We start from the raw sequence: 12,323 nt of genomic DNA, 5'->3' as shown, positions 1-12,323 counted from the left end.
GGAACAGAGGCCAAAATTGTGTACAGCGCTATTGTATTATTGCTGTTATCCTTGGACACTCACTTCTAAAAAAAAATAAGTGAGAGTGTACATAATGTAATCCAAATAGATTTGAACAGGCCTAAGTAATTCAAGTGCATGCAAATATTGGTTCATTGAATGTCTACATCAAATAAATAACATCAGTCATACATTCCATTTAACAATTGAATAATTGAAATTATTCAAGGACCCAGTGCTTACTTGACACAACTAAAAGAGGCTTAGCTTTCTTTGTGGTTAACTACCACCCATAGACTATCATAAGGCATTTCTTATTTTGATTTCCTTAGTTATTTTTTTCAAAGTTTGATTGACACCCCTACACTAAATTAATCAATAGTGCACTAAACATGAGCAGCTTCCTTGTGTGTTGTGTTTAGGCTAACATTTGGTTAAAACCTGCTTGTTCAATAAGTGGGTCTTTTTTCTTTGAAGCCAAGGGTTTCGGGAGCATTCAGGCCTCCATCAGCAATGGACAGCGCTCCTGATTAGCCAACCTCAGACATGCTAGAGATATGTCAAGCACCTTGGAAAAATCTGGCAGGACAAATGGACCTGGCACTCCACAATATTTGCAGTTCTTTTTTTCCAAGCTCCCTCCCTTTACACTGCTTTTGCAGCTCTGGCTCAAATAACTTCCCCAGATTTAAGCCTCTTTTTGAAGAATGGATGGAGAAAACTTTTCAGGAGTGTTACTCTGTCCAGTTCTTTTTGTTTTTCCCCTTCCTGGGTACCAATAGTGTGGAATTATTGATAGATAGCCAGGGTCTGTGGGGTGGAGTTGGGAGACAGAACAGAATTTCCTGCAAAATTCAATAACAGAAAGCTTGGGGCCCTGAAATCCCTTGCTAAATCTTCTCTTCTTCCTTTTACTCCTTCTGTCTCTTTGCTGATTAAAACAATGCCTTACAATCAGCCTAGGAACAACCTGAGTGGAATTCCAGAGGTGATGTGGGATTCTGGCCTAAAGGAAATGAATGAAACCTGGAAAGGAGTGATTGCCTGTTTTGGGGTAGTGGTCTTCCTTCTGATGACCATTGGGATTATTTATTGGCAAGTAGTGGATCAGCCAAACACAAACTGGATCCTGAGAAGTAGTACCAGTGGTCTGATCTGGGATCGAAAAGATCACAGTCTCATCCTTCAGACTTTGAAAGAAGAAAGAAACTTGCTAAAGATTCACATGCGAAGCTTCCCAGATGTGGAGATACCTTTCATAAAGAACATATGTTGGCAGAATCGGTCTGAGTTCTGTTACACCTGGGAAGCTATAGTTGAACTGAAGATCTTCATGGACTCCAACTCTTCTCCCAACAGTGAATGTTACAACATCAACTGGACTCCCCTTCACTGCCAGGTGAAAGTAAAGGTAACTGATTATAGCTTTTCTTCTATTTTCTTCTATTATATTCTCTAAATACCTTTATAACAAGGCAAATTCAGCTGTGGTGATGTCAAGATAGTAATGATGTGAAGAAAGAATAGGCTTTTGGCCAGCTTGGATTTCAGACTGATAACTACAGTAGCAAACAGTTGCTGCATTGAACTTAGTTTTTATTGTAAACATAGAAAATCTTTATTTCTACCTTCCCACCATACAAAGATATGTCAAAAAAAAATCTAGAGGGATTCTTCTGCATAAATGCTATGAAAATCTCAAGATGCAGGAGGTAATGGATAATATAAAGCTGGCGCTCATGAAATTTAAAATGGCAATTATACTATAATTAAATCCCAAAGTGATTTCAGTGCAGAATTGTGAGTTAATGGAAGATGCTTTCATTTAATGAAGCTTCAAGCAAATCATTCTCTCAGAGCCGTTTCTTGAAGGAATGTGGTTCCTTCATTTCTAAAAATGAGGCAGTCACTTTACTTCCCTTCCATTTGCTAACTGAACTTCCCCTGTTCTCCTCTAGTTCTTGCAACAACAACAACACACACACACACCCAAAAAAGGTTATTGTGTAGGCACCAGCCACACCTACCCAGAAGGCTCTTTTAGCTTCTCCAAAGGCTGGAGTCAAAAGGAGTCTGGAAGGCACCACAAAATTTGTCAACAAAGCAAATTATGTTGACTCTTTCCTTGGATTAAGTGGATGTGACCTCCATCAGTATGAAATTATTGAATCCAAGCTATCTTGCATAGCTTAATTGTTGAGAAGATGCTACAATAACTCTATCAAATATGTAAATGTACAATAGTGTCAAAAATAACAACCTGAGGTACTGTGTATGAGTGGTCACCAAAGCAAAATGTCCAAATGACAGCAGAAACCTTCCTTGCTATATTTACTCTGTCCACGTGTGAGAGAATATGTGAGAAGGCTTTAGATTAATTTCAAAACTAACAGATGTCTTTCTACCAGAACCGAAATGTAAGAACTGTGCTGTTTTTTGGACATGCAAAGCTGGAAAAGATGTGTTTTCAGATGCATGTATGGGCTTACACAATTGGAAATAGTCTACCATGAGAAATTAGCTCTCCTTCCAAACAAATATCTTCACGATTGAGATTTTGCAAAATGAATATTGCAGCTAAGAGATTTTATATTTGAGATTAAGGACAATGGAAATGCAATGTTAATTAAAGAAACTTTAATGAAAATGTGTCTTGTAATTAACTACTGATCTCTGGTTTTTGCCCCCTTTCTGGTTTCTTTGTATACACTGTCAATCAAAAGGCATTAAGTAGAGCTTTTGTCTTTTTTTCTTTCTTCTCAACACTTTTATGGGAAAAGGAGGAAAAAGAGATACCGTGGAAAACAGTGAAATACAGTGGCATCTGAATTGCCATACAGTTTCACAGCTTCAGAAAATTGCCTCATTTGGGAATTATTTACTAATATAATATATTAGGCATTCCTGGAAAATAAATTCAAAATTGATGCTATGTGAAAAATGTTTTTCCATTTCAAAATTCTGGAAAGACAGCAAGAGAAGGAAGAAATCATAACAGAAATAATATAAACAGTTGAATGAATTTGCTCTGTTTTAAGCAAGAGGATTATGCTAGGTTAACTTTCGTCCATCACAATGAATCATAATTCTTTTTTTTTAAGAGATCCACCAACTGCAGGATAAATAAAGCCAAATCTTTTCAGAGTCAGATCTTGGTAACTTGAAAGACAAGAGACCACATATAAATTCTAAAAAGGTCTTGTTATACCTTCTGCTAGGGCTCTCCAAATTTGGCAACTTTAAGACTTGTGGATTTCAACTCCCAGAAATGAAGTCCACAGTCCCAGAACTGTCTGAAGGAACTTCCAGCTAGCTAGCTTTTCATCTCCCAGCCCTTTGGATCCCAACTTAAAATATGCTTGAGACTGATTTGGGCAGTTTTAATAATTTTGTAATAGTTTAAGCTATTTGAATAGCATTTTGAAAGAGTACAACTGTAAAACAACCCTTAACATTTAAACATCAATTTTAAATGACTCCAGTAGTAAAAAACCTAGTCCTCTGAAATCCATACATTTAGATCTGACCTAAGGTCACCCAATTAAAAAAATCCTAGTTGAATCAGGACAGATAAAAGTGTTTTTTTTACACAGTGCATAATTAAACTTTGGAAATTACTACCACAAAATGTAGTGCTGTCTACAGGTTGACTGGCTTTAACAAATGGGTTGGACCATTTCATGGAAGTCATGGGGATCAATAGCTATTAGCCTAGTTAAGAGTGAAGGCCATTTGCTGGGAAACTAGTAAGCTTCTTTGTGCAATTGGTTGGCCACTGTGAGACTGAACTGCTGGACTTGATGGGAAGAGACTTTTTAGAATACCACTGTTGAGCATGAATAGAGGTGTTCAACTCAGTATACTGGACCCATTCTGTCCTGAGGAACCACAGAGACATAACAAGGCAACTCCAGCCTCTTGTCAAAGTTATTAGTAAGCTCAGAGTTGAATCAGTTATAATTATGTGTGAAGCTGATGTCACTATCCAGATTATTCATGTTCATAAAGATACAGGAACCTTCTACTGATATTATAACAACCATGGATTGGTTTGAAGATGGAATCTGCTCAGACAAAGCCGTTCTTCACATCCTGATGCCTTCTATACAGTAGAAGTACTTTGTGGATAACAGGCAAACAAAAAGTCCAACAATGGCAGTTCTGTAACTAGCAGCATTTCTGTATGCCAGCGAAGCTAAAGAGATTGTATCTAGTGCTAGTTTTAATAGACCTACATTAAAGAGAGCAGAGGATTCAAGAAGAAAGTATTACCTTAATCGATACAGAAGTATTTCTAATACAGGAATTGAACTTTTGGCCATGTAAATAAATCCTGACAGCCATCTTGTAACATCGAGTGAAAGATAATAATTCTGGTAATAAGCAGTAAATACAGGAATTACCCCTTCAAGGGACTTATTATTATATGCTGCCTGCTTGTTGTTTTTATGGCAACATGGTAAATCTTTGTTAATAATAGGAGTGCAGGATGGATTAATCAGGTCGCATTATATTTTAATTGGCTTACACTGCCATATACCATTGCCTTCAGCAGTCATTTCTAAATCACATCCTTTGGAGTTCTCTAATATCGTTCTCAATTTGTAATAGCAAAACTTTTGACCCTGCATAAGGATACCATAATTTTAATCATGTTATTCTAAAGAATCCTGTTAATTATATATTTTTAATTTAAAAGGATATTTTCAATGAGATCGTTCGTAACTGGATTTCAGCTTTACTAAGACCATTTCATAAAGGGAGCCACGGAAAATAAAATACATTTACATTTACCAAAAGCTAATATGGTTAAAAAAAGAAAAGAAATCCATTCTCTAATTTCACAAAGATATTCTTCCCCGACAGAATAGGCTTCTTATTTTTCCACCTCATTCTAAGCTTGCTTTAGGATTTATTTGGATAACAATTGTGCGTTTTTGTTTTTAAATATACTCATTACTATAAAGTAGTGAATGGATGGAGGGGTAGTTAGTTGTTGCTACATTTTTCTTCAATTTTCTGCAGCCACCTTGGCTACCCATCTCACTGATTTGAAAAATATAAGGAAAAAAATCCTTCATAATTTCCCTGAAGCATAGAAAGATATAGGAGAACTACAGATCACCAGATAGATAATAACGTAGTAAAAGAATTATGATAATAGATTGGATGAAGGCTAATACATTGAAGTTTATATCAGACAAGTAAAGGGAATTATTGCCTATCTCAGTAGGGTTCAATCTGTTCTGGAAATATTTGCACCCCTCTTGAAAAATCGGTCCCATAACTTGGGGATGCTTCTGATTTAGGGCTGAAAGAAATGGCACTTGGATTTTGGTGACTTGAAGTGTCCTTTATAGCATGCTGTATTTCTTCTGGACAAAAATGCAGGTAGTCCTCGACTCACAACCACAACTGAGCCCCAAATTTCCATTGCTAAGGAAGAGAATTGAGTTTTGCCCCATTTTACAACCTTTCTTGCCACAGTTGTTAGGTTAATCACTGTAGTTGTTAAGTTAGTAATCTGGCTTCTCCATTGCTTGTCAAAAGGTCACAAAAGGTGACCACATGACCCGAGACATTTGCAACCTCATGGCACGCAACAAATGCCAATTTCCAAACGTCCAAATTTTGATCACGTGACCGTGACTGCCGCAATCAATGCGTGAAAAATAGTCAAAAGTCACTTTTTCAGTGCTGTTGTAATTTCAATCACTAAATAAAAGTTTGTAAGATGAGGACTTCTTATACTACGGTATCAATTACATACATTTTCTAGTAACCTCTTGATTGAATAACTGCGATCTGTGGTATGTGGGACTTTCAAAACAAAGCTTCAAAGTTGTAACTGAGAACAAACAATATGATCTTATCATGCCAGAGTTTCATCAGCTGCAATGATCACCAGTTAATTTCTGAGCTCAATTTAGTGTTTTTGTGTTGTTTTTTTAAAGCACTTAGTGGCTTGGGAGAAAATATCCAGGAATGCCTTCACTTTTATGTCCTTGCCCCAGCTCTTTGTTCATTTAGTGGCCCTCTTCATGTGTCCTCACCAAGTGAAGTAAGGCAGGAGGCTTCAGGAAAGAGGACCTTCATCCTCCAGTGTATGTGACCTTGTTTAGCAAGCTGTCCTCATGCCTTTTATGATATGTTCATTCTATCAAACCCAGACAGATCATAGCCCATCCTCAGAAGCTGATTGTGCTAAAAAATCTCTTCATTCAAGAAAGCACAAGATTTCATTTTTTAAAATCTTGTATTTTGTTTTACAGGATTGCTTTTCCATGATAAATGTCTCCTGGTATGGGGGAGCCAGTGTCAGTAGACAGCACTGGCCTCTGAATAGTATGAACATCAAGTCCCAACCGTTCACTATCAGTAACCTTAGTAAAAGCCCAAATGCTTTTGGCTCTGTCTTAGAAAGATATTTTTTGGGGTCCACCGGTAAGTTTTCTTGTCTTATTTGATTTCCTAAATTGTGGTGTCTAAATACAATAGCACACACAGTTTTGAAAACTTTAGTTAAAAACAGCTGTCAGGGCATTGGGTAAAATGGACTACCACAAAATTTTGGATAACTACTTTGTTGTCCTAACTGATTATCAGAAAGAGGCCAGAAATGTTTGTATAGTCTTCTGGCTCCAATGCTAAAACAGCCTGGCCAGCATTGGCTACCACTGTTTGCCCTTATTAATGGGAGGAAGTGTTGCTGCTTTATTATCTGGGATATCTTATTATGGTCCTAAGTATTATTCTTCATTCCTGAAAGACTAAGAGGAGATGGGCAGCTATTTACCTTAAGTATTGGCCACCCCAGAACTGAGAGTAATTTGTCATATTTCTAATAACATAGTTCAGTCTGTGCATTATGCACAATGGTATCTACTTGCTTGTGCAACGGTGCATGAGAGTTGGCCATCTTTGCCCATATGAGGACTTCCAGATGTGTTGAGACAACTCTGAGAATGTGCTGAGAGGGCACCTCAGAATTAGCTTCTAAGAATCAAGCTCAATTCAAAAGAGTTCTTATCTTAAGAAAAGGAAGGAATCTGCCCAGCCTATGCTGTCAAGAAGAGAGGGATTGCTTAGGACAGGGGTAGGCAACCTCGGCTCTTTTATGACTCATGGACTTCAACTCCCAGAATTCCTGAGTCAGCTATGCTTAGGATATAAAACTTACATGAGATTGAAGAGGCATGGCAGGACCAAAGACAGTCCTTCTCCAGAACAGTTGATGTAGAAGACGTACCCCATGAAATGCATCACATACCCCAAGAAGTTGACTTTCCACAGAGCTGTCAAAATGGTAGTCATAATGATAGTATTTCACTTGGTTTTTGGTAACACAGTTGCAGTTATCTGATTGATTATTGGTACTAGGCTGTTATCTTTTTAACAGATGAGCTTTATATATTGTATCCCTGATTTGTAACTCATCCTTAGTTTTGGGAGCTAGGCACTACAGGTAGTATTTGGTTTACAACTACTCGCTTAGTGACCATTTGAAGTTACAATAGCCCTGAAAAATTGCCACTGTTATGATCGTCTTTCACACTTACAACAGCATCCCCTTGGTCACATGATCAAAATTTAGATGCTTGGCAACTGGCATGTATTTATGACAGTTGCAGTGTCCCAGGGTCATGTGATCCCCATCTTCTGACAAGCAAGTGCTTGATTGTGGTCATAAATCAATGACTACCTGTATATAAATTCAAATAAATGCATGAACGAATGTGCCTGCTTTCGATTCCTCAGGGCATGTACATCTTTCCGGTCCCTAATACTGTTAGGCTGAGAAAACAAAAGACGAAAGGTGTTTTTTTTCCCTGATTTGTAACTCTGCATAGAATTGTCTGATTGTCAAGGGAAACTTTAACAAGGTTCCAAATATGTGAAGAGGGGATGTACAGAATGGAATTATAACTTTAAATCTATCTAAGAATAGGGCAGAAGTATGGTCCAAAAGTGAGTAGGGTAGTCCTAGCCTGTTGGATGCAGGTACTTTCCATATCTTAAAATATCTTTTTCAAAAGGACTAGACAGGGAGAACCTATCTCACCCTTCCTTTCCATCTTAAGTGGCATAAACAGCACACTAGCATTAAAAGAGCCTTGGTGGAGCAGTGGGCTAATGCCTCCTTAAGTAACACCAGCTGCCTGCAATTTGTGCAGGTTTGCATCCCACCAGGCTCAAGGTTGACTCAGCCTTCCATCCTTCCGAGGTAGGTAAAATGAGGACCCAGATTGTTGGGGGCAATTAAGCTGACTTTGTAATAATGCCGCTTGGGGGTGTGTGTGAAAGCCCTAATAAGCAGGCATATACATAGAATGAAGGCTACTGCTAAGTTTGTAAGCCGCCCTCAGTCTTCGGAGAAGGGCGGGATATAAATGGAATTAAAAATAAATAAAAAAATAAAAAATAAATAAAAACATTTGCCACACTTTACATTGTAAAGCATTTTTAATGTTCTAAGTGTGAACTACTGAACTTCTGGTAACCTAGTGTCTCTGGCCTGTCCCATTTTAGTAGATCAAGGGGAAATGCTTGCTTCTGAAGAAAGATTTGCCACAGTTCAGAACTGAGTATCATACTGTGAAGAGAATTTATTGCCAGGGTCAACAAGTCTGAAAATCAGGGAACGCCTCTCTCATATAGTGTTTGGTTTGGAGAGACTATTGATTAAAAAGAGATCTAAGTACTCAGAGTTTCCATCAAAGTTTGTAGACTATGGAATTAATTATATCTATTATTTTTATTTATTTTTATTTATTTTAATCCCATTTATATCCCACCCTTCTCCAAAGACTCAGGGCGGCTTACAATTTAAGCACAAACCAATGTGCTTAGCAATATTCCATCTGTAAACAACAGAATGTTTATGCAATTTCACCCATAAGTAACATAAATAAAATAATGTAGTCATACGTATAAGGCTTGTTTGACTTTATCATACAGTATACACACTCATACATAAAGACCCATAGTCCTCTATTGTATTAGAACTCCCATTTACAAGAATAAATGTGAAGGGAGCTGTAATCCAAAACAACCCAGCACTAGGCTGGGTTGACAAATTAAGATACTAACTAAAACGTATTTTGAAAAATCAACATCTTCAAAGAGGGATGGGGGACGGTTCTTATTTCCCACAGCGTCCATCAAACATTATTTCAGCAGATGCTAGCTTAGCTGACTATACTGGGAATCTAAAAATAACATGTCAGAAGAAAGCAATTGCAAACTACTTTGGAACTTTATCTTTCGCAAAGAAAAATTATATTGAAAAAGTATTTAATGATTCATGAACAATGCTTTTCTGTGTATTATCACTGAAGGAGTGACCATGATGATGGCTTCAGATACACCAATCTCTCTCTCAGTAGAGAGAAACAAACATTTTTGCCTTGAAAATACCCCTGGCACGGACATGGCTTCCCTGCAGTACACTGTGTGTGTGAGTCAAAATATCACATCTGCTCATCGGGAACTGGGAAGTCGACTTCTGAGACAACAACCAAGGTTGCCAGATACAGACATACTTAGGTAAGAATTAAGTGAAATGTTGTAGAGTTGTCTGATATCTCAAGCACTTGTTTAATGCCAAAATCTAGGAATTCTGGGAGTTGTTGTCCTTACATATTAAAAGGGCTCCAGACTGGGAGAAAAAGTCACAAACATATAGCTTGATCCTAAATCAGACTGAAAAGTTCACTATGGCTCTCAAAGATGCAGGGACATATTTTGCTGCCCTTTTGAGTAGAGTACAAAAAGACTAATGTAAAACCTAAAATAGTTGAAAAGCATAAAGAAATCAGGAGAACTCTATCAACAAAAAGTCCTGTGCCTATATGTATAGCATATCGACTGTAGGGGAAGGAGTGGCAGAATGTGGGGGTGGAATTAAAAGAGGGATCAACTTAGAATCTCTACATAACCACAAGTGAGCTAAGTCATCCTAAATCCATTAACTCCTAGCAGGTGCTAACTGTTAGTTAAGGATATTCATATGCTTAGGTGTCAGTAGCAATAAACCATTTTAATTTGGATGGACCTAATCTTTTGCGCCTGACATTGACCCATTTTGAATGGACCTTGCTAATTAACTCTTTCATTCCTGTTTTGGCCCGACTCAGGGCTTATCCACAGGACATAGTCAAACTTATGACAGCTCATTATTTGTGCAAATTATTCAAATTGCTAATAAAGAATTTGGGAGGCTAAGATGATCATTTCGAACTCTTTATGTTCTCATCAGTTAGTCATACCCTTTATCTGAGATTCAAACCTGGGCTGATTATATATCAGGCAGTGTTTTAACTTCCTGAGCCACGGGTTCTTTCTCTCTTTTATTAGCTGGAAGGCAAGGCAAATGTATGTTTAAGTATTTGTCAAGGCTTTTTGAATGGACCTTGCTAATATATATAAATTATTTTTCTCATCACAAAATCTGTGATCCAGGCAATTCAATTGTTGTTAAATCAAGCAAAACTTTTCTTTTTAACAGGTTACCAGTCTGGAGGTATTATGATATGGCTGATTCTTTTGCTCAAATGGAGCGAGGACTGAGATTTTTCTACAATAAGCTTCAAACACATAATCTTGGGGAGGGCATAATTGCTCTCAGTGAAGTGTCTACAATGGTACTTCGAAATTTGGTATGTGCAGCAAATCCAAGTATCATTCACAAAGTTCATTCCTCAACAATTTTTAATTCTAATATTCTGCATTAAATCATAGTTCAAAATATCATTCTTCAAATGCTTGGCAAACAAATCTTTTTCCAAGCCACTGGGTATTTCCTTGATTATGACAGTATTTAATAGCTATTGGTATACTTACTAGCTGTAATTGTTATAGATTCAACACCTCGCAAAGACTTAAATTATTACAGAAAGAAAAAGCAAGGAAGCAAGGAAGCAAGGAAGCAAGGAAGCAAGGAAGCAAGGAAGCAAGGAAGCAAGGAAGGAAGGAAGGAAGGAAGGAAGAGAGAGAGAGAGAGAGAGAGAGAGAGAGAGAGAGAGAGAGAGAGAGAGAGAGAGAAAGAAAGAAAGAAAGAAAGAAAGAAAGAAAGAAAGAAAGAAAGAAAGAAAGAAAGAAAGAAAGAAAGAAAGAAAGAAAGAAAGAAAGAAAGAATCCATTTAATATAGTAGGTGTGTGCTGTTTCTTTAGGTCAGAGAACCATACTCCTTGGGCTATACTTTCAGACTAAACTACACTTTTGAAACAACTATTTGGAGAAGACATGGATGTTATTATTAGATACTATCATAAATCTGACAAGCAGTTTCTGAGGCTCCTATTAACACACTATCTAGGCCCTGACCAGATTCACCCAGTGACATCCAAGATAGAAGCATACTGTATTACAGCATTGTTGAAAGTTATGATCTCATAAGCAGAAGTCCATCTAAGCATGCTCAGCTCCCTCAACTACAACCACCAAAGAGTTTATTCAAGTTTTGCCTACCAATCTATACACAATATCTCTTTTGTGCTCTTTCCTGGGTTTCTGCTTTGATGCCGAGGTACTAATGAGGAAACTGGAAAATCTCTCTTGGCTACATAATTTAGGTGCGCAGCTGGAGCTCTCTTTAATAAGCAATGGCTTACATAATAAGCAATTAGTCTTACTCCCCATATAGCATAGTTCTTGACCTCTGCAACAAAGGTACAGTCTCATTGTTCTCTCTTCTCATTCCCTTGCAGGATCACATCTATTTACCTCTGCTCAGAAGAAAAAGGCTGCATGCACTGAGATTTAGCATGAACTACTTCCGTATGAAACCACTAAAACTTTCCATCACTCTGTCCCCTTATACAAGCATCAACTCACCAATTTTCCAAAGGTCCCTGCAAGAAGGGAAAGAAGAATTTTGGTTGAGCCACCATTCTGAATCCAGTGACTATTCGGTACAATTTGCTAATGTTGTCTCTTTTATTTGGCCCATTGCATTTAATGGTCATTTATGTCATAGGATTATTTGGCCGCTTGATTTATTTTAAAGGAAAATGAAAGCCAAAATTTGTATAAAGAACAGGTGAGCGATTGGATCAATTTACCGTACTGTTTTGTCCTAAAAATTGTGCTACACTCCAGCTGATTTGGGCAGATTCTCCTTTTGCTGGGATTTGGGTGTTATGGCAAGAGGGAGGCATTTAACCCTACTCAGCTCCCTCTGTACTACCTTTTTTTCAAATTTGTTGTTATCTGCTTGCATGGACATAGGCAGGTTATGGCTTAATCAGGATGGAGGGATATGCAAGCACCCCAGTTCAGGTTGCAGGAACTTCTAATTCTTTTTTTTTTTAGAGTTAGCAAA

The 12,323-nt window shown here is 37.6% G+C and overlaps 1 protein-coding gene across 1 annotated transcript in view; it reads left to right on the top strand.

The window, feature by feature from the left end:
• Window positions 1-943: 943 nt before the first annotated feature.
• Window positions 944-12,323, top strand: part of LOC308660143 (SITS-binding protein-like) — a gene marked incomplete at both ends in the record, with an annotated part of 32,497 nt that continues 21,117 nt past the window's right edge. The window contains 5 exons of the mRNA XM_081314360.1: window positions 944-1,411; window positions 6,273-6,444; window positions 9,339-9,546; window positions 10,508-10,658; window positions 11,710-11,913. Coding sequence (XP_081170486.1) covers window positions 944-1,411; window positions 6,273-6,444; window positions 9,339-9,546; window positions 10,508-10,658; window positions 11,710-11,913 — 1,203 coding nt within the window. The remainder of the gene's footprint in view (window positions 1,412-6,272; window positions 6,445-9,338; window positions 9,547-10,507; window positions 10,659-11,709; window positions 11,914-12,323) is intronic.

Source organism: Vipera berus, assembly GCF_964194415.1.
Source record: "Vipera berus genome assembly, chromosome: 1".
Classification (NCBI taxonomy): domain Eukaryota; kingdom Metazoa; phylum Chordata; class Lepidosauria; order Squamata; family Viperidae; genus Vipera; species Vipera berus.
The sequence above is the reverse complement of the archived record's forward strand: the minus strand, read 5'-3'. Positions and strand labels throughout refer to the sequence as shown.